The sequence below is a fragment of the Nyctereutes procyonoides genome, unplaced genomic scaffold (assembly GCF_905146905.1).
Source record: "Nyctereutes procyonoides isolate TBG_1078 unplaced genomic scaffold, NYPRO_anot_genome, whole genome shotgun sequence".
NCBI lineage: Eukaryota > Metazoa > Chordata > Mammalia > Carnivora > Canidae > Nyctereutes > Nyctereutes procyonoides.
This window is the reverse complement of record NW_026575114.1, coordinates 2,048,391-2,076,383: the sequence shown is the minus strand read 5'-3', so window position 1 is coordinate 2,076,383 and position 27,993 is coordinate 2,048,391. Positions and strand designations below refer to the sequence as shown.

At 42.9% G+C, this 27,993-nt stretch overlaps 1 protein-coding gene across 1 annotated transcript in view; it reads left to right on the top strand.

Annotated features, from left to right (window-relative positions):
• Positions 1-1,717: 1,717 nt before the first annotated feature.
• Positions 1,718-27,993, top strand: part of LOC129515032 (synaptosomal-associated protein 47-like) — a 65,487-nt gene continuing 39,211 nt past the window's right edge. Inside the window, exons 1-3 of the mRNA XM_055333729.1 lie at positions 1,718-1,852; positions 7,181-7,300; positions 7,641-7,738. Of these exons, the coding sequence (XP_055189704.1) occupies positions 1,718-1,852; positions 7,181-7,300; positions 7,641-7,738 (353 nt within the window). The remainder of the gene's footprint in view (positions 1,853-7,180; positions 7,301-7,640; positions 7,739-27,993) is intronic.

Below are 27,993 nucleotides of genomic sequence, written 5' to 3'. Positions count from 1 at the left end.
TGAATATGGATTTTATGATGTTAGGTCTATTTCCCAATCCGTACACTGTGGAGAGTTTTAATCAAGAAAGGATGCTGTATTTTGCCTAAGGTTTTTTCTGCATCAATTCCGAAGATCATAAGATTCAGGCCCTTTCTTTTATTAAGGTGATCTATCACGCTGGTTGACTTTTAAATGTTGAACCACGCTTGCAGTCCAGGATCTTTTCCACATGGTCTTAGTGAATAATCCTTTTGATGTACTGTTGGATTCCCTTAGCTAATATATTGGTGATAATTTTGGCATCCATGTTCATCAGGTATATTGGTCTGTAGTTCTCCTGTTTGGTGGGATCTTTGGCTTTGGAATCAAGGTAATGGTGACCTCACAGAATGAGTTTTCAAGTTTTCCTTGCATTTCCTTGCTATATTTGCAAGATCTTCACTACCATAAGTATTATTTCTTATTCAAATGTTTGGTTGAATTCTCTGGAGGCATTCAGCCCTGGGCTGTGGTTTTCTAGGAAGTTATTGATGACTACTTCAATTACATTACTAGTAATGGATCTGTTCAGGTTTTCAATTTCTTCCTATTTCGGTTCTCCTAGCTTATAAGCTCCAGAAAAGCATCCATTTTTTTCCAGATTGCCTGATTTTGGGGCATATAATTGCTCATAATATTCTTTATAATTGTTTGCATTTATTTGGAGTTGGTTGTGATCTGCCTCTTTCATTTATGATTTTATTTGTTTGGATTCTTTATCATTTCTTTGATAAGTCTTACGAGAGTTTTCTCAATCTCATGAATTCTTCCTAAGCAGAGGCCGGCTTGCCCTAGTGCTGAGAAATGCTGGTAGTCAAGGATCCAGTGGCACATGGTGAACCTGCAATCCAGGGGCCTGCTTGGCCTAGCCCTGTCCAGGATGTGTAACCCCAAGTCCAAATCACAAGGGCAGCCCACTTACCAGGGGCCTAAGTGAGTACAGCTGAGCTGTGAGGTTGGTCTTCAGGTCCAAGGCACATGCTGATCCCCCTGTGCAGGTGCCTCCTTTTCACAATGATGAGGTGGGATGCAAGGCTCATGACTTAGAGGCATCAGCAAACCCAGTGTCCCCTGGACCCCCTTGCCTTATTCTGGGCTCTGCTGGAGTGCTGGTGGTGTGAGGCTTCTTGGTCCATCCAGCGTCTGTGTTACTCACATGCCCAGGGCCACGTGGGTTCAGAGGGTTCCCAGTCTGAGGGCTACTGGTAGGTGCTCTGTTCCGTTGACTGAATTTCTCAGTGTCCTGCTGTGTTTGAGGGTTTGTGGTCTGTGGGCTCCTGGTCAGCCAGGGATCTGGGGGAACTGATTTTCCACTACTGAGCTGGGGTAGGCAGCTCTTGGTCTGAGGGCCTGTGTTCCAATGACCAGCATCATGTCCAGTGATCAGGTGACTCCTTCTCCCAGGACTTACTTGTTTCATAAAATCCCCTCTCTGCTGGGTGCCTGGAGGCCAATGCAGACATGTACACATAGGAGTGGACTGGAGGTTTAGGGAACTCATGTGCCCTGTACTGAGCTGTGTTCAAGAGCTCCAGAGAAGCAGTGAGTTCCTTGGGCTCCCACAGGACGTGGTCTCACAGCTTTCCTGTGTTAAGCCCAGTTGTGACCCCAGAGGTGTGGGAGAGGCTATTCCCCTCTGTCTGAGTATCCATGGTATGGATTTCCAGTGTCCCTCTCCCAGAGGCCACATGGGAATATGTCCGTGAGCAGCCAGGCCAACTTCACAGTGAAAAATGGGACCAAGAGTCACCTGCTATGGGTTCGTGGACACTCAGAACTACAGACAGGGATGAAGGGAGGTGCAATCATGCAAGTGGAGGAGAAAGTTTTGGCAAGAGCCCTGGGGAAGGAGGGGTGTATAAGGGGCTTGCCATAGCAGGGGCAGAAAACAGGGCAGAGAACGTGAGGGAGAAAAGGGAGGTCTGTGCCTGAAGTGCCATCTCTTCACCACACCACAGGGGCCTGGGTGGTTGCCTTACAAAACCCTGGTGCATCATAGTGCCCTTCTATGATGTCACCACCATACCCCAGCAATCAATCAGGATCTCATTGTGGACTGGTTCATGTGGCCAATCACCATGCAGCTCAGGTGGCCAATGTCAGATGGCTTTCTCAGTGACCCTCCTGATATTGTTGCCTAGAAACCATGCTGAAACAGAAAACAGAGGAGGTGGGGGCAAGATGGTGGAAGAGTAGGGTCCCCAAGTCACCTGTCCCTTCCCAATTACCAGATAACTTTCTTTTTCTTTTTTTTAAAGCAAACCTTGACCTTTTATTTTTTTTAATTTTTATTTATTTATGAGAGAGAGAGAGAGAGAGAGAGAGAGAGAGAGAGGCAGAGACATAGGCAGAGGGAGAAGCAGGCTCCATGCACCAGGAACCCGAAGTGGGATTCGATCCCGGGTCGCCAGGATCACACCCTGGGCCAAAGGCAGGCGCCAAACCGCTGCACCACCCAGGGATCCCACCAGATAACTTTCAAATCATCCTGAAAACCTAGGAATTCAGCCTGAGATTTAAAGAGAAAACAGCAGGAATTCTACAGTGAGAGAAGAGTTCATGCTTCTTCAAATACAACATTTTTGGCCACTCTGCACTGAGCAAAATGACTAGAAGAAAAACCTCACATCAAAGGAAAGAATCAGAAACAGTCCTTCTCCCACAGAGTTACAAAATTTGGGTTACAATTCACTGTCAGAAAGCCAATTCAGAAGCACAAGTGTAAAGGTACTGGTGGCTCTAGAGAAAATCATAAAGGATTCAAGAGACTTCGTGACTGCAGAATTTAGATCTAATCAGGCTGATATTAAAAGTCACTTAAATGAAATGCAATCCATACTAGAGGTCCTAATGATTAGGGTTAATGAGGTAAAAGAATGAGTGAGTGACATAGAAGACAAGGTGATGGCAAGGAGGGAAACTGAGGAAAAAAGAGACAAATGAATAAAAGATCATGAGGATATCTTAAGGGAAATAAATGACAGCCTCAGAAGGAAAAATCTACGTTTACCTGGGTTTTTTTTTTTTTTCGTTTACCTGGGTTTCCCGAGGGTGCTGAAAAGGACAGATCCAGAATACATATTTGAAAAAAATCATAGCTGAAAACATCCCTAATTTGGGGAGGGATACAGGCATTCAGATCCGGAAATAGAGAGACACCCCTTAAAATCAATAAAAACCACTCAACACCTCGACATTTAATAGTGAAACTTGCAAATTCCAAAGATAAAGAGAAGATCCTTAAAGCAGAAAGATACAAGAAATCTCTAACTTTTATGGGGAGAAGTATTAGCACAAAGCAGACCTCTCCACAGAGACCTGGCAGGCTAGGAACGGCTGGCAGGATATATTAAGGGTCCTAAGTGAGAAGAACATGCAGCCAAGAATACTGTATCCAGCAAGGCTCTCATTCAAAACAGGAGAGATAAAGAGCTTCCAAGATAGGCAGAAAGCGAAAGAGTATGTGACCACAAAGCCAGCTCTGCAAGAAATACTAAGGTGGAGTATGTAATAGACGAATTCCAGGGGAACAATCCACAACAACAGGGACTGGTAATAGGTATCATTATGACACTGAATACATATCTTTAAATTGTAACTCTGAACGTGGATGCACTTAACAACCTCAGCAAAAGGCACAGCTGCAGTTTCAGACTGGATAAAAAAGCAGGACCCATCTATTTGCTGTCTACAAGAGATTCATTTTAGACCCAAGGACAACTAAAGCCTGAAAATAAAAGGTTGGAGAACCATTTACCATTTAAATGGTCCTCAAAAGAAAGCAAGAGTAGCCAACCTTATATCAGATAAACTAAAATATACCCCGAAGACTGTAGTGAGAGATGAAGAGGGACACTATATCATACTTAAAGGATCTATCCAACAAGAGGACTTAACAATCATCAATATATATGCCCTGAATGTGGGAGCTGCCAAATATATCAATCAATTAATAACCAAGTTAAGACATACTTAGATAATAATACACTTATACTTGGCAGCTTCAATCTAGCACTTTCTACACTAGATAGGTCTTCTAAACACAACATCTCCAAAGAAACAAGAGCTTTAAATGATACACTGGACCAGATGGATTTCACAGATATCTACAGAACTTTACATCCAAACTCAACTGAATACACATTCTTCTCAAGTGCACATGGAAGTTTCTACAGAGACCACATACTGGGTCACAAATCAGGTCTTAACCGATACCAAAAAATTGGGATCATCCCCACATATTCTCAGACGATAATGCCTTGAAATTAGAACTAAACCACAACAAGAAGTATGGAAGGGCTTCAAACACATGGAGGTTAAGGACCATCTTGCTAAAAGATGAAAGCTTCAACCAGGAAATTAAGGAACAATTAAAAAGTTTCATGAAAACTAATGACAATGAATATACAATGGTTCAAAATCTTTGGGATGCAGCACAAGCAGTCCTAAGGGAGAAATATATGGCATTACGATTATCCATCCAAATACTGGAAAGGACTCAAATACAAGCACGAACCTTACACCTAAAGGAGCTGGAGAAAAAACAGCAAGTAGATCCTACATACAGCAGAAGAAGAGAGTTAATAGAGATTCGAGCAGAACTCAATGAATTAGAGACCAGAATAACTGTGGAACAGATAAAAAAAAAAAGCCAGGAGTTGGTTCTTTGAAAGAATTAATAAGATAGATAAATCATTAGCCAGCTTATTAAAAAGAAGAGACAGAACTCAAATTAATAAAATCATGAATGAGAAAGGAGAGATCACTACCAACACCAAGGAAATACAAACGATTTTAAAAACATATTATGAACAGCTAAACGCCAATAAATCAGGCAATCTAGAAGAAATTGATGCATTTTTAGAAAGCCATAAACTATCAAAACTGGAACTGGAAGAAATACAAAACCAAACAGGCCAATAACCAGGGAAGAAATTGAAGCAGTCCTCAAAGACCTCTAAAGACATAAAAGTCCAGGGCCAAATGGCTTCCCTGGGGAATTCTATCAAACATTTAAAAAAAGAACCCATTCCTATTCTACTAAAGCTGTTCGGAAAGATAGAGACGGAGTAATTTAAAACCCGTTCTATGAGGCCAGCATCACCTTAATTCCAAAACCAGACAAAGACCCCACCAAATAGGAGAATTATAGACCAATATCCCTGATGAACATGGATGCAAAAATTCTCCACAAGATATTAGCCAATAGGATACAACAATACATTAAGAAGAGTATTCACCATGACGATGTAGGATTTATCCTTGGGATGCAAGGCCGGTTCAACACTTGTAAAATATCAATGTGATTCATTGTATCAGCAACAGAAAAACAAGAACCATGTGATCCTCTCAATAGATACAGAGAAAGCATTGCACAAAATGCAGCATTCATTCCTGATCAAAACTCTTAAGAGTGTAGAGATACAGGGGAACATTCCTCGACATCTTAAAAGCCATCTACAAAAAACCCACAGCAAATATCATTCTCAATGGGGAAGCACTGGGAGCCTTTCCCCTAAGATCAGGAACAAGACAGGAATGTCCACTCTCACCACTGCTACTCAACATAGGACTAGAAGTCCTAGCTTCAGCAATCACACAACAAAAAGAATGTGTAAAATGGCAAAAAACAAGTTGTATTGGGAAAAAGAGAAAGAAGAACAAAAAGAAGAAAAACGAATAAAAAGGAAAATAGAAAAGAAGGAAAAAAAGAGAATAGAATACAAGAAAAAGGGGGGGGAGCAAAAAACAAAAATCAAGGGAGAGTCTCCTCTCATTTTCTATAGTGTAAATCCCTCGGCTTCCCCTGGAACTTTCCAGTGCTTCTTGGACAATAGTTTGTTTTTCCCCTGTCCACTAGCTGGTCGTCTGGGGGAGGAGCCTGCTGTGCTGACTTTTGGGTTTTAGCACTTGGGGGTGCTGCTCAGCCCCCTCCCTGGTGCAGGGCTCAATGAAAGATGTTTAAGCTGTTTAGCCGGTGAGGCCACTGTGAGGCTCAGTGGGGGTTGTTTATCCTGTGAGGTCCCAGGAGGAACAACAACAGTAGAGGCGGCCAGCTCTGGAGTCCTGGAGTCAGCTCCCGCAGTAGCTATGGAGCTTGCAGTCTGCAGAAGCCTGGATGCTCTGGGGGCAGGGGCCGCTGATCTGACCAGCTCGGGGCCACCTGGCGGCAAGAGTGTCCTTGCTGTCCTGAGCCTCCCTGGCTTCTGTCTGTCCCACGGGAGGCGCCGATCCTGGGCTGAGTCCCTGGCGCACTTTGCTCCCAGGCCTGAGCTGTTGGAATTGTGCTCCAGGCCGCCCAGGCCCCTCCATGTGGAGCCTCTGCCCGAATGCATTCTGAGCAGTCCCCAGGGCCGTGCAGCTCCCTGCATGGAGCCTCTGCCTGAGCCCCTTCCGATCTGCACCCAGGCCCGAGCAGCTCCCTCCCAGTGGAGCCGCTGCCTCAGCCGCCTCCAAGCTGCTCTGGGGCCCACTGGATGTACGCCGCAGCCCTTTAGGGAGCTCGGCCACGGTGTGGGGTGCGCTCTCCCCGGGGGCGCTGGTGCTCTCTTAGTGTCCCAGGGAGGCTGAGGGCATCCCCGCCCCTCCTGGGATCTTGCTCCAACTCCCGGGAAGATTGGTGAAACCCCTGCTTCTCCAGGATGGGGCTTTCCTGTCCTGGGGACACTCGCCGTGGCCTTAACCCAGGTCCTCGCGGGGCCCCTCCCACTTGGATGCCTTTTGTTTCTTTATTTCTTCCCCTGCCCCATCTTCCTACCGTGATAGAAGCATGAACTCTTCTCACTGTAGCATTCCAGCTGTTCGCTCTTTACTTTTTTTTTAATTTTTATTTATTTATGATAGTCACAGACACACACAGAGAGAGGGGGGGGGCAGAGACACAGGCAGAGAGAGAAGCAGGCTCCATGCACCGGGAACCCGACGTGGGATTCGATCCAGGGTCTCCAGGATCTTGCCCTGGGCCAAAGGCAGGCACCAAACCGCTGCGCCACCCAAGGATCCCCAGCTGTTCTTTCTTTAATCTCAGGCCAAATTCGTAGGTTTTCAGGAGGATTTGAAAGTTGTGTAGGTAATTTGGTGGGGACAGGTGATTTGGGGACCCTGCTCTTCCATCATCTTGCCCCCTCCTACTCTGTTTTCCGTTTAAAATTGTCTCTAGGCAACGGTATCAGGAGGGTCAATGAGAAAGCCATCTGACATTGGCCACCTGAGCTGCATGGTGATTGGCCACCTGAACCAGGCCCCTCCGAGAGCATGCCTGACTGGCCAGGGCATGGCGGTGACATCACAGATGAGAACTCTGATGCACCTGAGTTGATATAAAAGCATGACAACCTCGCAGGTGCCCATGATGACAGAGATGGCACTTCAGCCACAGATCTCCCTGCTCTCCCTCAGCTTGTCTTCCCTGTTTTCTGCCCATACCCATCGCAAGCCCCCGGACCACCCTCCTGCCCCAGTCCTCTCGCCAAGACTTTGGGCTCCACCTGCATGTTTACACATCCATTCATCCCCCGTATGGTCCTGAGAGTACATGAACCCATAGCAGGCAACTCCTGCTCCCAATTCCCACTGAGAGGTTGGCCTGGCTGCTCACGGACATATTCCCATGTGGACAGTGGGAGCGGGACACTGGGAATCGGTACCATGGATACTCAGAGGGGAAATGCCTCTCCGACACCGCTGGGGTCAACCCGGAGCTCAACACAGGAAAGCTGTGGGTCCCCGTTCTGAGGGAACCCAGGGCACTCACTGCTTCTCTGGTGCTCTCTAACCCAGCTCAGTACAGGGCGCAGGAATGCCCTAACCCTCCACTCCACCCCCATGTGTACAGTGTTTGCAGTGCCTCCAGGCACCCGGCAGAGAAGGGATTATATGAAACAAGTAAGTCCTGGGAGAAGGAGTCACCACAAAACTGGACATGGTGGGGGTCAGTGGAACACGGGCCCTCAGACCACAAGCTGCCTGCCCCAGGTCAGTAGTGTACAAATGGATGCTCCAGATCCCTGGCTGACCAGGCGCACATACACCACAAACCCTCGAACACAGCAGGACATGGAGAAATTCAGTCCCCAGAACAGAGCACCTATCAGGATCCCTCAGACTGGGAACCCTCTTAACCCTCGTGCCCCTGGGCATGTGAGTCACCCAGACACTGGATTGCTATCAAAATACCATGGACTTTCTTCAGAGAGCTGGAACTAATTATCTTAAAATTTGTGTGGAATGAGCAAAGACCCCGAATAGCCAGGGGAATATTAAAAAGAAATCCATAGCTGGGGGCATCACAATGCCAGACTTCAGGTTGTACTACAAAGCTGTGGTCATCAGGACAGTGTGGTACTGGCCCAAAAACATACACATAGATCAATGGAACAGAATAGAGAATCCAGAAGTGGACCCTCAACTTTATGGTCAACTAATAATATTTGATAAAGGAGGAAAAACTCTCCACTGGAAAATACCGTCTCTTCAATAGATGGTGCTGGGGAAAATGGACATCAACATGCAGAAGAATGAAACTAGACCACTCTCTAGCACCGTACACAAAGAGAAACTCAAAATGGATGAAAGATCTCAATGTGAGACAAGAGTCCATCAATATCCTAAAGGAGAACATAGGCAACACCCTTTTGGATCTTGACCACACTAACTTCTTGCAAGATACATCCACGAAGGCAAGAGACGGAGAAACAAAAATGGTCTATTCGGACTTCATCAAGATAGGAAGCTTTTGCACAGCAAAAGATACAGTCAAGAAAACTAAAAGAGAACCTACAGAATGGGAGAAGACATTTGCAAATGACGTAACAGATAAAGGGCTAGTATCATAGATCTCTAAAGAACTTATTAAACTCAACAGCAAAGAAACAAACAATCCAAACAGGAAATGGGCAAAAGACATGAACAGAAATCTCACAGAGGAAGATATAGACATGGCCAACAAGCACATGAGAAAATGCTCCGCGTCCCTGGCCATGAGGGGAATACAAATCAAAATCACAATGAGATAACCACCTCACATGTGTGAGAATGGGGAAATTAACAAGGCAGGAAACCACAAATGGTGGAGAGGATGTGGAGAAAGGGGAACCCTCCTGGACTCTTGGTAGGAATGTGAACCGGCACAGCCACTCTGGAAAACTGTGTGGAGGTTCATCAAAAAATTAAAAATAGATCTGCCAAAAAAGGTAAAAATAAAAAAATAAAAAATAGATGTGCACTAAGACCCAGCAATTGCAGTGCTGGGAATTTAACCCAAAGATACAGATGCAATGAAACGCCGGGATACCTGCACCCCGATGTTTATAGCACCAATGTCCACAATAGCTAAGCTGTGGAAGGAGCCTCGGTGTCCATGGAAAGATGAATGGATAAGGAAGATGTCGTTTATGTATACAATGGAATATTACTCAGCCATTAGAAACGACAAATGCCCACCATTTCCTTCGATGTGGATGGAACTGGAGGGTGTTATGCCGAGTGAATAGGGCAATCTGAGAAGGCAGACATTATATGGTCTCCTTCATTTGGGGAATAGAAAAAATAGTGAAATGAAACACTCTGTTGGTTCCTACTGGCTAGAATCTTTTTGTTTGTTTGTTTGTTTGTTTTGTTTTTTGTGTTTTTTTTGTTTTTTTATAATAAATTTATTTTTATTGGTGTTCAATTTGCCAACATACAGAATAACACCCAGTGCTCATCCCGTCATGTGCCCCCTCAGTGCCCATCACCCGTTCACCCCCACTCCTCACCCTCCTCCCCTCCACCATCCCTAGTTCATTTCCCAGAGTTAGGAGTCTATATGTTCTGTCTCCCTTTCTGATATTTCCCACACATTTCTTCTCTATATGTTCTGTCTCCCTTTCTGATATTTCCCACACATTTCTTCTCTTTCTTTCACTATTATTTATATTCCTCAAATGAATGAGAACATATAATGTTTCTCCTTCTCCGATTGACTTACTTCACTCAGCATAATACTGGCTAGAATCTTGTGAGAATTTTTCCATCCATGTTCATGAGGGATATTGGTCTGTAATTCTCCTTTTTGGTGGGGTCTTTGTCTGGTCGTGGAATTTAAGTGATGTTGGCCTCATACAAGGAGTTGCAAATGCTACATCTCGTTATCTTTCAGAACAGCTTTAGTAGAAGAGGTATGGCTTCTTTAAACGTTTGATAGAATTCCTCTGGGAAGGCATCTTGCCCTGGATTTTGTGTCTTGGTAGGATTTGAGGACTGCTTCAATTTCTTCCCTGGTTATTGGCCTGTTCAGTTTTCTATTTCTTCCTGTTCCAGTTTTGGTAGTTTGTGGTTTTCTAGAAATGTGTCCATTTCTCCAAGATTGCCTAATTTATTGGCATGTAGCTGCTCATCATAAGCTTTAAAATTCGTTTGTATTTTTTGTGGTGGTGGTGTTCTCTCATTGATCATTCATTATTTTATTAATTTGAGTCCTTTCCCTCTTCTTTTTAATAAGGCTGCCTAATGATTTATCTACGTTATTAATTCTTTCAAAAAACCAACTCCTGGATTCGTTCATCCATTACACATTTCTTCTGGTCTCTCTTTCATTGAGTTCTGCCCAAATCTTTATTGACTCTCTTCTTCTGCTGTGTGTAGGATCTATTTGCTGTTTTTTTCTCCAGTTCCTTTAGATGCCACATTCGCTTTTGTATTTGAGTTCTTTCCAGTTTTTGGATGGATGCTCATATTGCAATGAATTTCCCCATCAGGACTGCTCCTGTTGTATCCCAAAGATTTTTAACAGTTGTATCTTTATTCTCATTAGTTTCCATGAATGTTTCATTCTTCTCTAATTTCCTGCTTTACGCTTTCATCTTTTAGCAAGATGGTCCTTAAGCTCTATATGTTTGAAATCCTTCCAAACTTTTTCTTGTGATTTAGTTCTAATTTCAAAGCATTATGGTGTGAAAATATGCAGGGGACGATCCCGATCTTTTGGTATCATTAAGTCCTGTTTTGTGACCCAGTATGTGGTCCACTCTGGAGAAAGATCCATGTGCACTTGAGAAGAATGTGTATTCAATTGTGTTTGGATGGGAAGATCTGTAAATATCTGTGAAATCCATCTGGTCTAGTGTACCATTTAAAACTCTTGTTTTTAGAGATGTTGTGTTTAGAAAACCTGTTGATTGAGGAAAGCGCTTCATTCCAGGCACCAAGTATGAGTGTATCATTATCTAAGTAGGCCTTAAGTTTGGTTATTAATTGATTGATACACTTGGCAGCTTCCACATTGCGGGCATAAATTTTGGGCATAAATATTGATGACTGTTAGGTCTTCTTGTTGGATAGATCCTTTAAGTATGTTATAGTGTCCCTCTTCATCATTTACTACAGTCTTTGTGAAGAAATGTAATTTATCTGATCTAAGGATGGCTACCCCTGCTTTCTTTGGAGGACCTTTGGAATGGTTCGTTTTTCTCCAACCTTTTATTTTCAGGCTGTAGGTGTCCTTATGTCTAAAATGAGTCTCTTGTACACAGCAAAGAGATGGGTTTTGCTTTTTTATCCAGTGAGAATCGGCAGTTGCACCTTTTGGTGGGGTCATTAAACTCATTCACATCCAGAGTTACTATTGAAAGCTATGTATTCAGTGTCATCATGAAACCTATTCAGTCCCTGTTTTTGTGGATTGTTCCCTTGGACTTCCTCTATTACAGAATCTCCCTTAGTATTTGTTGCAGAGCTGGCTTCATGATCACATATTCTTTCAGTTTCTGCCTATCTTGGAAACTCTTTATCTCTCCTTCTATTATGCATAAGAGCCTTGCTGGATAAAGTATTCTTGGCTCATGTTCTTCTCATGTAGGACCCTGAATATATCCTGCCAGCCCTTTCTGGCCTTCCAGGTCTCTGTGGAGGGGTCTGCTGTTATACTAATACTTCTCCCCATAAAATTTAGAGATTACTTGTCTCTTGCTGCTTTCAGGAAATTCTCTTTATCTTTCAAATTTGCAAGGTTCACTATTAAATATCCAGGTGTAGAGCAGTTTTTATTGATATTGGTGTGGGATCTATCTTTAAATATCATTAAATAGCAGCTCCCCATCTCTTTCTCCCTAAGGTCCTGGCAGCCACCTTCCTACTTTCTATTCCTATGAATTTGACTACTTTAGATAGCTCGTATAAGTGGCATTTTAAACAAAATCTGATCTATATTTTTATTACATATGCAGTCACAAAAGCCATGGCAATATGATTTTATATGTTAGTATATTAGCACGTTAATTGTTTCAAAGAGCTTGCATTGATATTAAGTCCCCCTTTATTCAGTACTTTCTCTCCTGTCACCCTCTTACTCAGACTTCCCACTCTTCGAACCCTTTTCATCATGGCCTTCAAAACTCAATCCCACTGTAAACAAGCATTCTGTACTCTTAGTCTTAACTGAAACCTCACTTCCCTGGAGAATCTTTTCTCTCTCCAAACCTATAATGAAGGCTCTTTGTTCTCTTATAACTCACACAGTCCAAGGCCACGGTGATGGGGTATAGGAAGGAGTATATTAGTTAATAGGTAATAGTCTTTTGGTTAGTAGTAATAGAGACTCAGACTAATGTCTAGCATAACCTTAAAAAATTATGGACCTATATAACTGAAGAGAGGTATTCTCAAAGATGCAAACAAATATCAGAAATATTATTCCAACTTTCAGTCATTATTTCTACTTGTCTCTGCTCAAAATAATTTTCTCAGGATTCTATGGCCATCTTCTAGGCAGTGGGCAAGATGGCTGCTGATAACAAGGTCACATCATCTTTACCCTCATCGTGAAGAGTACATTTACAATTCAGAAGTACTGTAGTTGAATAGCTTGGGTAATAAAGCTATTCTTTGATCCAGTTACTTTCTTTGTGAACACTTTCCATAACTTTCTATTGGTCCAGCCTGGGACATAAGTCCACTAATTTGTGAGGCTGAACACCAAAATAGATAGCTCCTCCAAAATCACATGAAGTTCTTATCTTCAAAGAAAAACATAAAACAGGCTATCTACTAGAGAAGTGGCATTCTTTAGCACCTCATGTTAGTTTTAAATCATGTCTTCTTTATCTTACTCTAATAAAAGCTAACAAACCTCTCCTCCTTTGAGACATGTTAGCCAGCTCCTATTCTCAGCCATCTACTGCCATTGGTCAATACTTAAATAGGTTTGGCACAAGTTTTTTGAAATATTTATCATCATAGTGTACTACTTCCATGTCCATTTGGATGACTTCCCCAATAGCCTAAAGTCTTAAGTTCATAGTTCCTTGGTCCCCTAAAATGTAGTCATCTTAATTTTCTTTTTTTTCTAAATCTTATAAACCATGGAAATCTTCTTTTTAAAAAACCTTAAGATTCTAGTGTTAATCTCTCTGACCACAAATTCTGACGTTCTCCCACCATGTCCACACAGACATCCAACAGAAACATCAAGCCTGATATGTCTAATTGAAAAATCATGGTAGACTATATTAAGATTGTGCCCCAGGCACTGCTACAGTTCATACACCTTGTCTCTGACCTGCTTGCCCACCTGACATAGAGCAGCTGCCTGTCAACAGCGATTCCAGCTCTGACCAGATCTCCTCCTTTGGATTTTCTGAGTCCTAGTCTAGGCGTACATGCAATAACATGTAAAAGGCACCAGCTTTAATCTCAGGTCATCCAGATGTTGTGAGCATCAAACAAGTTCCCTCTGGCCACATGAGTTCCAGTTTGTTTCCTCAGGTTCCACTCTGTCTCTATGGATCTCAGCTTGCATTTTCCTTTCCTATGTGTCCTGCTGACCTACACTAACTGCAAGCCCACCATCATACGCAGAGGGGACTTAAAAATATTATTTATCCAGTTTCCCTTCATGATGATTAGCAACTTTTCTCTGATCTTCCAACATCACTGTTAAGATCTCTGTGCCTCCAGGTTCTTGTACACTTTGTACGATCTAATCCCTACAATAAATCTATTTCATATAGCTCATAGGGGTACTCATTCCCTAATCAAGCTGTAACTGAGACACCTGATTGGAGGTTATTGCACAAAACTCTGAGAAGTATCTATAGAAAAATAAAAGTCTTTAAGAAGCAAAAGAATTCACATCAAAGGAGAATTTATATTCTTAGATGTGTTTGAAAAGTTCTGTATGATTGGAAATGAGAGGAATAGCAGGACTGAAAAACACTAATAAATTTTATGTCTCAAATCACTTAGGATGCTATTTCTATGTATCCTCATCCCTTTTTCCATTCCACACAAAATCAAGAATCATTAACAATTTTTTACTAACTGGTCGTATGCTTTTTCCCACCAACCTCAACCAAACATTTTATGTTACATCTCAGTACATATTGGTAGATTCAGCCTATTTTCAACTTTTCTTCTTCTGTATACCCCATAAGATTACAATAAGGATTCTCTAAAATTATAAAAACACAATAACTAAAAGAAAATAGTGGGGGCATCCAAAAACAAGTACTTTAACATATTTCTGGAAGATGGAAATTGAGAAAGAATACCTCTTGTGCTAAAGCTCTAACCCAAAATAAGAGAGAAGGAGGTTTCAGCAGATATGGGAAACACCTTGTCCAGCAGAAATCAAGATGCTTCAGAATAGAGACTATAGGTAGAAGAAAGGTCAGGAGAAAGTGGACATGAAAACGAGATTAAATGAAGACCTGTATAAGACATAGACACCTGTCTTCTCACACAGAATGACTTGTAGTTAGGCATTTCACTGGTGCCAGAAAGCAAAGTCCCTCTCCTTCTAGTGTTAGCTAAAAGAAAAGGCAGCTGGCTCACTTCCCTCTAGCTATAATGTAAAGCTTCTAGCCACCAAACCTCTTCACATACAGAACACACCATAACCTTTTAATTCCCTCAGTTTTAAATAGAAATGGGCAACACATGACTACCAGAAAACTGAAGGAAGGTTGCAGTGTAACAGAAAGACCAAGATAAATAGCAAAATTTTCCCCTAAACAAAAAGAATATCCAGGAAACAGCAGAAGAGAGCCTTAAGTAAAACTTTAGTGTCCTTACACAGAATATACTAAAGAAAAGATCAACAAAATTGAGAATCAATATAAAGTCTAATTATTAAGAATTCTAAAGACATGAGAACAATTTATCAAAGAATTAAGATAATTCTCCAGAGATGAAAGGAGGACCTGTCTCCAATCTGGTAGGGTCTACTTGCAACCAATGGTATGAATTTAAAAAGAACCATACTTGGGCACATTATTATAAAACTTCAAAACTCCAAAAGTTAAAAGATATTAAAATGCTTCCACAGAGGGCTGGGAAAGACAATTGTGTACACAGAAATTAGAATCAGAAGCATTGATTCCTGGGATGCCTGGGTGGCTCGGTGTTTGAGTGTCTGCCTTTGGCTCATTCTGAGGTCCTGGGATCAAGTCCTGCATCAGGCTCCCGGCAGAGAGCCTGCTTCTCCCTCTGCCTGTGTCTCTGCCTCTCTCTGTGGGCTCTCATGAATAAATAAATAAAATCTTTTTAAAAAAATACATTGATTCCTTTTTGTTTTATTAGCGACAGACACCACATAGTACAGCAATATTTTTAAGGTTCTGTGGGAAGCTTTTTTCCAACTTAGCATTCTCTACCCAGCCAAACCATTAATCAAGTGGGAGAGAATGAAAAAGAACTTTTTGGTCTGAAAGCACTGATAGATTTATCTCCATACCCCCTTCCTTTGGAAGTTCCATGAGGAGTGGTGACAGGTGTGAGAGTTGTGTGAGGTAAACCCTCATGACTCCTAGCAGGATGACACTAGGAAGTGTCAAATGGTAAGTCAAGAAATCGCATTATACATGATTTATTGGAGACATGGAGTTAACCACCAGAATAACAAAAAAATTGAAGTTGTAAAAGTAGCGACTTCTAAAGAAGGACTTAGGTGGTCGGGTAAATACAACTCTAACCACGTACATATATTAACCTGAAGTAATTTTTATTTTATTTATTTTTATTTTTATTTTTTTTAATTTTTATTTATGAGAGTGAGAGAGAGAGAGAGAGAGAGAGAGAGAGAGAGAGAGAGAGGCAGAGACATAGGCAGAGGGAGAAGCAGGCTCCATGCACTGGGAGCCCGATGTGGGACTCGATCCCAGGTCTCCAGGATCGCGCCCTGGGCCAAAGGCAGGCGCTAAACCGCTGCGCCACCCAGGGATCCCTGAAGTAATTTTTATTTTTATTTTTTTATCAGTTTTTATTTTATTTTATTTTTAATAAATTAATTTTTATTCGTGTTCAATTTACCAACATACAGAATAACACCCAGTGCTCATCGCGTCAAGTGTCCCCCTCAGTGCCCGGCACCCATTCACCCCCATCGCCCACCCTCCTGCCCTTCCACCTCCCCTAGTTAGTTTCCCAGAGTTAGGAGTCTTTATGTTCTGTCTCCCTTTCTGATATTTCCCACACATTTCTAATCCCTTCCCTTATATTCCCTTTCACTATTATTCATATTCCCCAAATGAATGAGAACATACACTGTTTGTCCTTCTCCGACTGACTTACTTCACTCAGCATAATACCCTCCAGTTCCATCCACGTTGAAGCAAATGGTGGGTATTTGTCATTTCTAATGGCTGAGTAATATTCCATTGTATACATAAACCACATCTTCTTTATCCATTCATCTTTCGATGGGCACCGAGGCTCCTTCCACAGTTTGGCTACTGGGGACATTGCTGCTAGAAACATCAGGGTGCAGGTGTCCCAGCGTTTCATTGCATCCGAACCTTTGGGGTAAATCCCTAACAGTGCAATTGCTGGGTCGTAGGGCAGGTCTATTTTTAACTCTTTGAGGTACCTCCACACAGTTTTCCAGAGTGGCTGCACCAGTTCACATTCCCACCAACAGTGTAAGAGGGTTCCCTTTTCTCTGCACCCTCTCCAACATTTGTTGTTTCCTGCCTTGTTAATTTTCCCCATTCTCACTGGTGTGATGTGGTATCTCATTGTGGTTTTGATTTGTATTTCCCTGATGGCAAGTGATGCAGAGCATTTTCTCGTGTGCATGTTGGCCATGTCTATGTCTTCCTCTGTGAGATTTCTCTTCATGTCCTTTTTTTTAACTTTTTTTTGTTTTATTTATTTATGATAGGCACACAGTGAGAGGGAGAGAGAGGCAGAGACACAGGCAGAGGGAGAAGCAGGCTCCATACACCGGAGCCCAACGTGGGACTCGATCCCGGGTCTCCAGGATCGCGCCCTGGGCCAAAGGCAGGCACCAAACCGCCGCCCCACCCAGGGATCCCCTCTCTTCATGTCTTTTGCCCATTTCATGATTGGATTGTTTGTTTCTTTGCTGTTGAGTTTAATAAGTTCTTTATAGATTTTGGAAACTAGCCCTTTATCTGATAGGCCATGTGCAAATATCTTCTCCCATTCTGTAGGTTGTCTTTGAGTTTTGTTGCCTGTATCCTTTGCTGTGCAAAAGCTTCTAATCTTGATGAAGTCCCAATAGTTCATTTTTGCTTTTGTTTCTTTTGCCTTCGTGGATGTATCTTGCAAGAAGTTCCTGTGGCCAAGTTCAAAAAGGGTGTTGCCTGTGTTCTCCTCTAGGATTTTGATGGAATCTTGTCTCACATTTAGATCTTTCATCCATTTTGAGTTTATCTTTGTGTATGGTGCAAGAGAGTGGTCTAGTTTCATTCTCCTGCATGTGGATGTCCAATTTTCCCAGCACCATTTATTGAAGAGACTGTCTTTCTTCCAGTGGATAGTCTTTCCTCCTTTATCGAATATTAGTTGACCATAAAGTTCAGGGTCCACTTCTGGGTTCTCTATTCTGTTCCATTGATCTATGTGTCTGTTTTTGTGCCAGTACCACACTGTCTTGATGACCACAGCTTTGTAGTACAACCTGATATCTGGCATTGTGATGCCCCAGATATGGTTTTCTTTTTTAAAATTCCCCTGGCTATTGGGAGTCTTTTCTGATTCCACACAAATCTTAAAATAATTGGTTCTAACTCTCTGAAGAAAGTCCATGGTATTTTGATTGGGATTGCATTAAATGTGTAAATTGCCCTGGGTAACATTGACATTTTCACACTATTAATTCTGCCAATCCATGAGCATGGAATATTTTTCCATCTCTTTGTGTCTTCCTCAATTTCTTTCAGAAGTGTTCTGTAGTTTTTAGGGTATAGATCCTTTACCTCTTTGGTTAGGTTTATTCCTAGGTATCTTATGCTTTTGGGTGCAATGGTAAATGGGATTGACTCCTTAATTTCTCTTTCTTCAGTCTCATTGTTAGTGTATAGAAATGCCATTGATTTCTGGACATTGATTTTGTATCCTGCCACGCTACCAAATTGCTGTATGAGTTCTAGCAATCTTGTGGTGGAGGCTTTTGGGTTTTCTATGTAGAGTATCATGTCTTCGGTGAAGAGGGAGAGTTTGACTTCTTCTTTGCCAATTTGAATGCCTTTAATGTCTTTTTGTTGTCTGATGCTGAGGCTAAGACTTCCAGTACTATGTTGAATAGCAGTGGTGAGAGTGGACATCCCTGTCTTGTTCCTGATCTTAGGGGAAAGGCTCCCAGTGCTTCCCCATTAAGAATGATATTTGCTGTGGGCTTTTCGTAGATGGCTTTTAAGATATCGAGGAAAGTTCCCTCTATCCCTACACTACAGAGTTTTGATCAGGAATGGATGCTGTATTTTGTCAAATGCTTTCTCTGCATCTAATGAGAGGATCATATGGTTCTTGGTTTTTCTCTTGCTGATACGATGAATCACATTGATTGTTTTACGAGTGTTGAACCAGCCTTGTGTCCTGGGGATAAATCCTACTTGGTCATGGTGAATAATTTTCTTAATGTGTTGTTGGATCCTATTGGCTAGTATCTTTATTTATTTATTTATTTATTTATTTATTTATTTATTTATTTATTTATGATAGTCACAGAGAGAAAGAGGCAGAGACACAGGCAGAGGGAGAAGCAGGCTCCATGCATCGGGAGCCCGATGTGGGATTCAATCCCGGGTCTCCAGGATTGCGCCCTGGGCCAAAGGCAGGCGCCAAACCGCTGCGCCACCCAGGGATCCCTATTGGCTAGTATCTTGTTGAGAATTTTTGCATCCATGTTCATCAGGGATATTGGTCTGTAATTCTCCTTTTTGGTGGGGTCTTTGTCTGGTTTTGGAATTAAGGTGATGCTGGCCTCATAGAATGAATTTGGAAGTACTCCATCTCTTTCTATCTTTCCAAACAGCTTTAGTAGAATAGGTATGATTTCTTCTTTAAACGTTTGATAGAGAGAAGAGGGGCAAGATGGCGGAAGAGCAGGGTCCCCAAGTCACATGTCGCCACCAAATTACCTAGATAACCTTCAAATCATCCTGAAAATCTACGAATTCGGCCTGAGATGTAAAGAGAGACCAGCTGGAATGCTACAGTGAAAAGAGTTCGCACTTCCATCAAGGTAGGAAGACGGGGAAAAAGAAATAAAGAAACAAAAGGCCTCCGAGGGGGAGGGGCCCCGCGAGTGTCCCCAGGACAGGAGAGCCCCGTCCCAGAGAAGCAGGAGCTGCACCAACCTTCCCGGGCGGAAAGGGGCTCGCAGGGAGTTGGAACAGGACACAGGAGGGCGGGGATGCCCTCGGGCTCCCTGGGACACTAACAGACACCTGCGAGCGCAGGAGAGTGCGCCGAGCTCCCTAAGGGCTGCAGCGTGCACCGAAGCAGCTCGGAGGGGCTCGGGAGCGGCTCCAGGGAGGGAGCTGCAGGGCGGGAGCGCAAATCCAACAGGGCAGGCCCAGAGACAGGGCGCCGGGACACAGCCCAGGATCCGGCCTCCACCCGGGACAGGCAGAGGCCGGGAGGGCCCAGGACAGCGAGGACGCTCCTGCCCCGAGCTGAGCACATCAGCGGCCCCGCCCCGGAGCCTCCAGGCCCTGCAGACGGAGAGCTGAGAGCCCAGAGCCCCGAGCCCCGAAGTTCCTGCGGAGGCTGAATCCAGGCTTCCAGAGTTGCCATAGCAACTGCAACTGTTCCTCCTGGTGCCTCACGGGGTAAACAACCCCCGCTGAGCCCTGCAGCAGGCAGGGGCAGAGTAGCTCCCCCAAGTGCTAACACCTGAAAATCAGCACAACAGGCCCCTCCCCCAGAAGACCAGCTAGATGGACCAGTCATACTCCCCCGTGTTCCAATACAACTTGTTTTGGGCCACTCTGCACTGAGCAAAATGACTAGAAGGAAAACCTCACCTCAAAAGAAAGAATCAGAAACAGCCCTCTCTCCCACAGTTACAAAATCTGGATTACAATTCAATGTCAGAAAGCCAATTCAGAAGCACTATTATACAGCTACTGGTGGCTCTCGAAAAAAGCATAAAGGACTCACGAGACTTCATGACTGCAGAATTTAGATCCAATCAGGCAGAAATTAAAAATCAACTGAATGAGATGCAATCCAAACTAGAAGTCCTAACGACGAGGGTTAACGAGGTGGAAGAACAAGTGAGTGACATAGAAGACAAGTTAATGGCAAAGAGAGAAACTGAGAAAAAAAGAGACAGACAATTAAAAGACCATGAAGACAGATTAAGGGAAATAAATGACAGCCTAAGGAAGAAAAACCTACGTTTAATTGGGGGGTTCCTGAGGGCGCCGAAAGGGACAGAGGGCCAGAATATGTATTTGAACTAATCCTAGCTGAAAACTTTCCCAATCTGGGAAGGGAAACAGGCATTCAGATCCAGGAAATAGAGAGATCCCCCCCCAAAATCAATAAAAACCGTTCAACTCCTCGACATCTAATAGTGAAGCTTGCAAATTCCAAAGATAAATAGAAGATCCTTAAAGCAGCAAGAGACAAGAAGTCCCTGACTTTCATGGGGAGGAATATTAGGGTAACAGCAGACCTCTCCACAGAGACGTGGCAGGCCAGAAAGGGCTGGCAGGATATATTCAGGGTCCTAAATGAGAAGAACATGCAACCAAGAATACTTTATCCAGCAAGGCTCTCATTCAAAATGGAAGGAGAGATAAAGAGCTTCCAAGACAGGCAGGACCTGAAAGAATATGTGACCTCCAAACCAGCTCTGCAAGAAATTTTAAGGGGGACTCTTAAAATTCCCCTTTAAGAAGAAGTTCAGTGGAACAATCCACAAAAACAAGGACTAAATAGATATCATGATGACACTAAACTCATATCTGTCAATAGTAACTCTGAACGTGAATGGGCTTAATGACCCCATCAAAAGGCGCAGGGTTTCATACTGGATAAAAAAGCAGGACCCATCTATTTGCTGTCTACAAGAGACTCATTTTAGACAGAAGGACACCTACAGCCTGAAAATAAAAGGTTGGAGAACCATTTACCATTCAAATGGTTCTCAAAATATACCCTAAAAACTATAGAACACTTCTGAAAGAAATTGAGGAAGACACAAAGAGATGGAAAAATATTCCATGCTCATGGTTTGGCAGAATTAATAGTGTGAAAAGGTCAATGTTACCCAGGGCAATTTACACGTATAATGCAATCCCAATCAAAATACCATGGACTTTCTTCAGAGACTTAGAACAAATTATTTTAAGATTTGTGTGGAATCAGAAAAGACCCCGAACAGCCAGGGGAATTTTAAAAAAGAAAACCATATCTGGGGGCATCACAATGCCAGATTTCAGGTTGTACTACAAAGCTGTGGTCATCAAGACAGTGTGGTACTGGCACAAAAACAGACACATAGATCAATGGAACAGAATAGAGAACCCAGAAGTGGACCCTGAACTTTATGGTCAACTAATATTCGACAAAGGAGGAAAGATGATCCACTAGAAGAAAGTCTCTTCAATAAATGGTGCTGAGAAAATTGGACATCCACATGCAGAAGAATGAAACTGGACCACTCTCTTGCACCATACACAAAGATAAACTCAAAATGGATGAAAGATCTAAATGTGAGACAAGATTCCATCAAAATCCTAGAGGAGAACACAGGCAACACCCTTTTTGAACTTGGCCACAGTAACCGGAGAAGGACAAACAGTGTATGTTCTCATTCATTTGGGGAATATGAATAATAGTGAAAGGGAATATATGGGAAGGGAGAAGAAATGTGTGAGAAATATCAGAAAGGGAGACAGACATAAAGACTTATAACTCTGGGAAATGAACTAGGGGTGGTTCAGGTGGAGGAGGGCGGGGGGTGGGGGTGAATGGGTGATGGGCACTGAGGGGGACACTTGACGGGATGAGCACTGGGTGTTATTCTGTATGTTGGTAAATTGAACACCAATAAAAATTAACTTATAAAAAAAAGAAAAAAAAACGTTTGATAGAATTCCCCTGGGAAGCCATCTGGCCCTGGACTCTTGTGTCTTGGGAGGTTTTTGATGACTGCTTCAATTTCCTCCCTGGTTATTGGCCTGTTCAGGTTTTCTATTTCTTCCTGCTCCAGTTTTGGTAGTTTGTGGCTTTCCAGGAATGCGTCCCTTTCTTCTAGATTGCCTAATTTATTGGCGTAGAGCTGTTCATAATATGTTTTTAAAATCGTTTGTATTTCCTTGGTGTTGGTAGTGATCTCTCCTTTCTCATTCATGATTTTATTCATTTGAGTCTTCTCTCTCTTCTTGTTAATAAGGCTGGTTAATGGTTTATCTATCTTACTAATTCTTTCAAAGAACCAACTCCTGGTTTTGTTGATATGTTCCACAGTTCTTCTGGTCTCGATTTCGTTGAGTTCTGCTCGAATTTTAATTAACTCTCTTCTGCTGGGCGTCGGGTCCATTTCCTGTTTTTTCTCTAGCTCCTTTATGTGTAAGGTTAGCTTTTGTATTTGAGTTCTTTCCAGTTTTTGAATGGATACTTGTTGAAGTAATTTTTAAATGTACTACCAGAGCTCCAATTAAAATCCTTTGTCTAATGTTTTATAATAATAACTACATGGACTGTGGTGAGCAGAATAATGCCCACAATGAGGACTATATCTTGTGAATATGTTATCCTATGTGGCAAGAAGGGACTTTGCAGATATGATTAAGGTTCAGGATCCTGAGATGGGGAGATTAGCATAAGTTATCTAGGTGGGCCTGACATAATCACAAGGTCCTTAAAAGTAGAAGAGGAGGGCAGCCCCGGTGGCTCAGCTGTTTAATACTGCCTTCAGCCTGGGGTGTGATCCTGGAGACCTGGGATCGAGTCCCACGTTGGGCTCCCTGCACAGAGCCTGCTTCTCCCTCTGCTTGTCTCTCTCTCTCTGTCATGAACAAAGAAATAAAATCTTAAAAAAAAGTAGACAAGGAAAGCAGAAGGGAGTCAGAGGAGATGTGACTAGGAAGAGTAGGTGGAGAGGTGTAACTTTGCTGGCTTTAGAGATGGAAGAAGATGCCAAAAACGTAGGCAGTCTCTGGAAACTGGAAAGGCAAAGACATTGATTCAACCCCAGAGATTCCAGAAAGGAATACGGTCCTATTGACCCCTCAATTTTATTTCAGCAAGATCCATTTCATGCTTCCAACCTGCCAAAGTATAAGAAAGATTTTTGTTTTATTTTACCATGTTTGTGGTCGTTTGTTACAGCAACAATAGAAGACTAATACATAGACTTACATGTGACCGGAATTAACTCCTTTTGATGTTTTCCCATCTTAGACTATTCTTTTCAGCTATTATGATCAGGTTTTCCATTTTAAAGGGAAGCAAAACAGACCCTTTGCTTTTCCTATTTTATAGGTACTGGCTTTTTTGTTTAGTATTTCAGGGAGTTTACCACCATAGTATCAAATCTTCCTTGGTATCAATTTTGGATCCATTATAATGTGTCTATTTTCAGTGAAGCCATGATGGAACATTTTTTGATGATCTTCTTTCCTAGAAACCTGAATAATTCATCTGATTGCCCATGTTTTTTTTCAAGAGCTTCAACATCCAGAAACCACATTTTCAGAAACAAAAAAGAAAGTGATTAAGTGAAAGAAAAAATGATTCTGTTTTTTTCTGACACAATTAGTTTTATTTCTCTGTATCGAGTCTTCTAGACATAACTTCAGGTGTCACAGCAAGGTCAGAAGCTTTTGTTAAACACTCCACTTAACAAACATGTATTTTCATTTAATTATACCTTAAAGTAATTTTATGGTTGTCATTATATATGTACAAATTTTCACTTTCTCTAAACTGAAATTCTCTTTGCCTCTTTATGGGGAAAACATGGACTTTGAGCTAAATATATCTAGATTCTGGACCTGGCTCTCTCATTTACAGTCCACATAACCTTGGGCATGTTATTTAAGCTCTCCGAGCTTTCTCCAACTATAAATACAGAGGTTGTAATACTTTATACTGCCTACCTCACCTCTGCACTATTGACATTTTTTAATAATAAATTTATTTTTTATTGGTGTTCAATTTGCCAACATACAGAATAATACCCAGTGCTCATCCTGTCAAGTGCCCCCCTCAGTGCCCGTCACCCATTCACCCCCACCCCCACCCTCCTCCCCTTCCACCACCCCTAGTTAGTTTCCCAGAGTTAGGAGTCTTCATGTTCTGTCTCCCTTTCTGATATTTCCTACCCATTTCTTCCCCTTTCCCTTCTATTACCTTTCACTATTATTTATATTCCCCAAATGAATGAGACCATATAATGTTTATCTGTCTCTGATTGACTTATTTCCTTCAGCATAATACCCTCCAGTTCCATCCACGTTGAAGCAAATGGTGGGTACCTGTCATTTCTAATGGCTGAGTAATATTCCATTGTATACCTAAACCACATCTTCTTTATCCATTCATCTTTCGATGGATGCTCTTTGTTGTAAGGAGCTGTCCTCATGTTTTTCAGCAACTCTGGTCTCTCTAATGTTAGATGGGAGTACATCCCCCACCCCTCGTTACAATCAAAATTTTTTTCAGACATTGTCAAATGCCCTCCCTGGGGCAACAATTACTTGTTTCTTGAGTGGGTTAAATGAAATTATGTGAGTCATTTAGCACATTTTGACACATAATAGGTACAGAATAAATGTGATTTTTGTATTATTGGTAGACCTGGATTCTCAATAATGACAACAACCACGTTGTATTGCATAAAAACAAAGAATGAGAAATCAGAGAATGAAACTTTTTAAGTTATTATCAGGGACAAGATTGGCTATAATTCAGAAAGGAAATAATTCAGTATTAGTTCGATTAGGATTATAGGAGTTTGGTTGTGTCTATTCTAAGGAAGGAAAGGAGGGAACCTGAATAAGTTAAAGCATTTGTGAATTTGACAGATACCAATTTCTTTTTTTTTTAACTTTTTTAAAAATTTATTTATGATAGTCACACACAGAGAGAGAGAGAGGCAGAGACATAGACAGAGGGAGAAGCAGGCTCCATGCACCGGGAGCCCGGCGTGGGATTCGATCCAGGGTCTCCAGGATCGCGCCCTGGGCCAAAGGCAGGCGCCAAACCACTGCGCCACCCAGGGATCCCAACAGATACCAATTTCAACACTAGCTGACATTTTTTTCTTCTTTTAGTCCCCTGAGAAAAACACAGCCATTGGAATTGTTTTTTTAATAATAAATTTATTTTTTATTGGTGTTCAATTTGCCAACATACAGAATAACACCCAGTGCTCATCCCATCAAGTGCCCCCCTCAGTGCCCATCACCTCTTCACCCCCATCCCCTGCCCTCCTCCTCTTCCACCATCCCTAGTTCATTTCCCAGAGTTCTTTATGTTCTGTCTCCCTTTCTGATATTTCCTACCCATTTCTTCTCCCTTCTCTTCTATTCCCTTTCACTATTATTTATATTCCCCAAATAAATGAGACCATATAATGTTCGTCCTTCTCCGATTGACTTATTTCACTCAGCATAATACCCTCCAGTTCCATCCATGATGAAACAAATGGTGGGTATTTGTTGTTTCTAATGACTGAGTAATATTCCATTGTATACATAGACCACATCTTCTTTATCCATTCATCTTTCCATGGACACTGAGGCTCCTTCCACAGTTTCAGCCATTGGAATTTCAAATTAAATTCAAGCCTTATTTCCAACTGTCTGATAATGTAGAAAGAGTTCAGCATTGAGAAACAGGCAGGAAAATGTCTAAACATTCCGAACCTATTTCCCTATCTGCAATATAAGGAGCAATAATATTATTACTTGATAGTGTTTTGTGAATATTCTGTATTTCATCTGGCAACCTACGATAGAACTCAAGGATTAAGCACCTGAGACTCTACCATTTATTGGTACCTCCTATAAACCAGGCATTGGTCGAAGAGCTTGGCATATATTAACTCAATCTTTAAAACAAAGACAAGAACTCCAAGAGCAGGACAGCACTAATCTAACCCTTTTTTTAGAAAGGCACCAAGGTGCTAAGGAACTTGCCAAAGGTCACATGACCAGGGGGTGATGGAGCTAGAATCACAACCTTCCAATTCCAGAGTTTAAACTTATAACAAGTAACATATCCTAACTCTTATCCTCGCCTAGTTAGATATATATAGCTGGAGTCTGCATAAGGTCCCTTACTTAGGTTGATGGAAATGACTTTTCACTTTGTTTTAAAGAATTTTGGGTTAATAAAGAAGACAGACGTGATAATTCAGATTCCAAACTCTGGATTCAAAGTCTTAAAAATTTGGATCACAGTGGAGGAGGGGCAAGATGGCGGAAGAGTAGGGTCCCCAAATCACCTGTCCCCACCAAATTACTTAGATAACCTTCAAATCATCCTGAAAATCTATGAATTCGGCCTGAGATTTAAAGAGAGAACAGCTGGAATGCTACAGTGAGAAGAGTTCGCGCTTCTATCAAGGCAGGAAGACGGGGGAAAAAGAAATAAAGAAACAAAAGGCCTCCGAGGGGGAGGGGCCCCGCGAGGAGCCGGGCTGAGGCCGGGGCGAGAGTGTCCCCAGGACAGGAGAGCCCCGTCCTGGAGAAGCAGGAGCTGCACCAACCTTCCCGGGCGGAAAGGGGCTCACAGGGAGCTGGAGCAGGACCCAGGAGGGCGGGGATGCCCTCGGGCTCCCTGGGACACTACAGACACCTGCGCCCCGGGAGAGTGCGACGAGCTCCCTAAGGGCTGCAGCGCGCACGGCGGGGCCGGAGCAGCTCGGAGGGGCTCGGGCCGCGGCTCCGCGGAGGGGGCTGCGGGGCGGGAGCGAATCCAACAGCGCAGGCCCCGGAGCACAGGGCGCTGGGACACAGCCCAGGATCTGGCCTCCCCCGGGACAGGCAGAGGCCGGGAGGGCCCAGGACAGCAAGGACGCTCCTGCCCCGAGCTGAGCAGATCAGCGGCCCCGCCCCGGAGCCTCCAGGCCCTGCAGACGGAGAGCCCCGTAGTTCCTGCGGGGGCTGACTCCAGGGCTCCAGAGCTGCCATTGCAACTGCGGCTGTTCCTCCTGGGGCCTCACGGGGTAAACAACCCCCACTGAGCCCTGCACCAGGCAGGGGCAGAGCAGCTCCCCCAAGTGCCAACACTTGAAAATCAGCACAGCAGGCCCCTCCCCCAGAAGACCAGCTAGATGGACCAGTTCCAGGGGAAGTCAAGGGACTTAAAGTCGACAGATTCAGAAGTCACTCCCCCGTGTTTTTTTGTTTTTTTTTCTTCTTTTTTCTTTTCTTTTTGATTTCTGATTGCTTCCCCCACGCCCCGTTTTTTTCACCATTCTTTCTTTTTCTTTCTCTTTTTCTTCTCTTTTTTTCCTTTTTTTCTTCTTTTTCTTTATTCTTTTTCTCTTTTCTTTCCTTCTCTCTCTTTCTCTCCTTTTCCCAATACAACTTGTTTTTGGCCACTCTGCACTGAGCAAAATGACTAGAAGGAAAACCTCACCTCAAAAGAAAGAATCAGAAACAGCCCTCTCTCCCACAGAGTTACAAAATCTGGATTACAATTCAATGTCAGAAAGCCAATTCAGAAGCACTATTATACAGCTACTGGTGGCTCTCGAAAAAAGCATAAAGGACTCACGAGACTTCA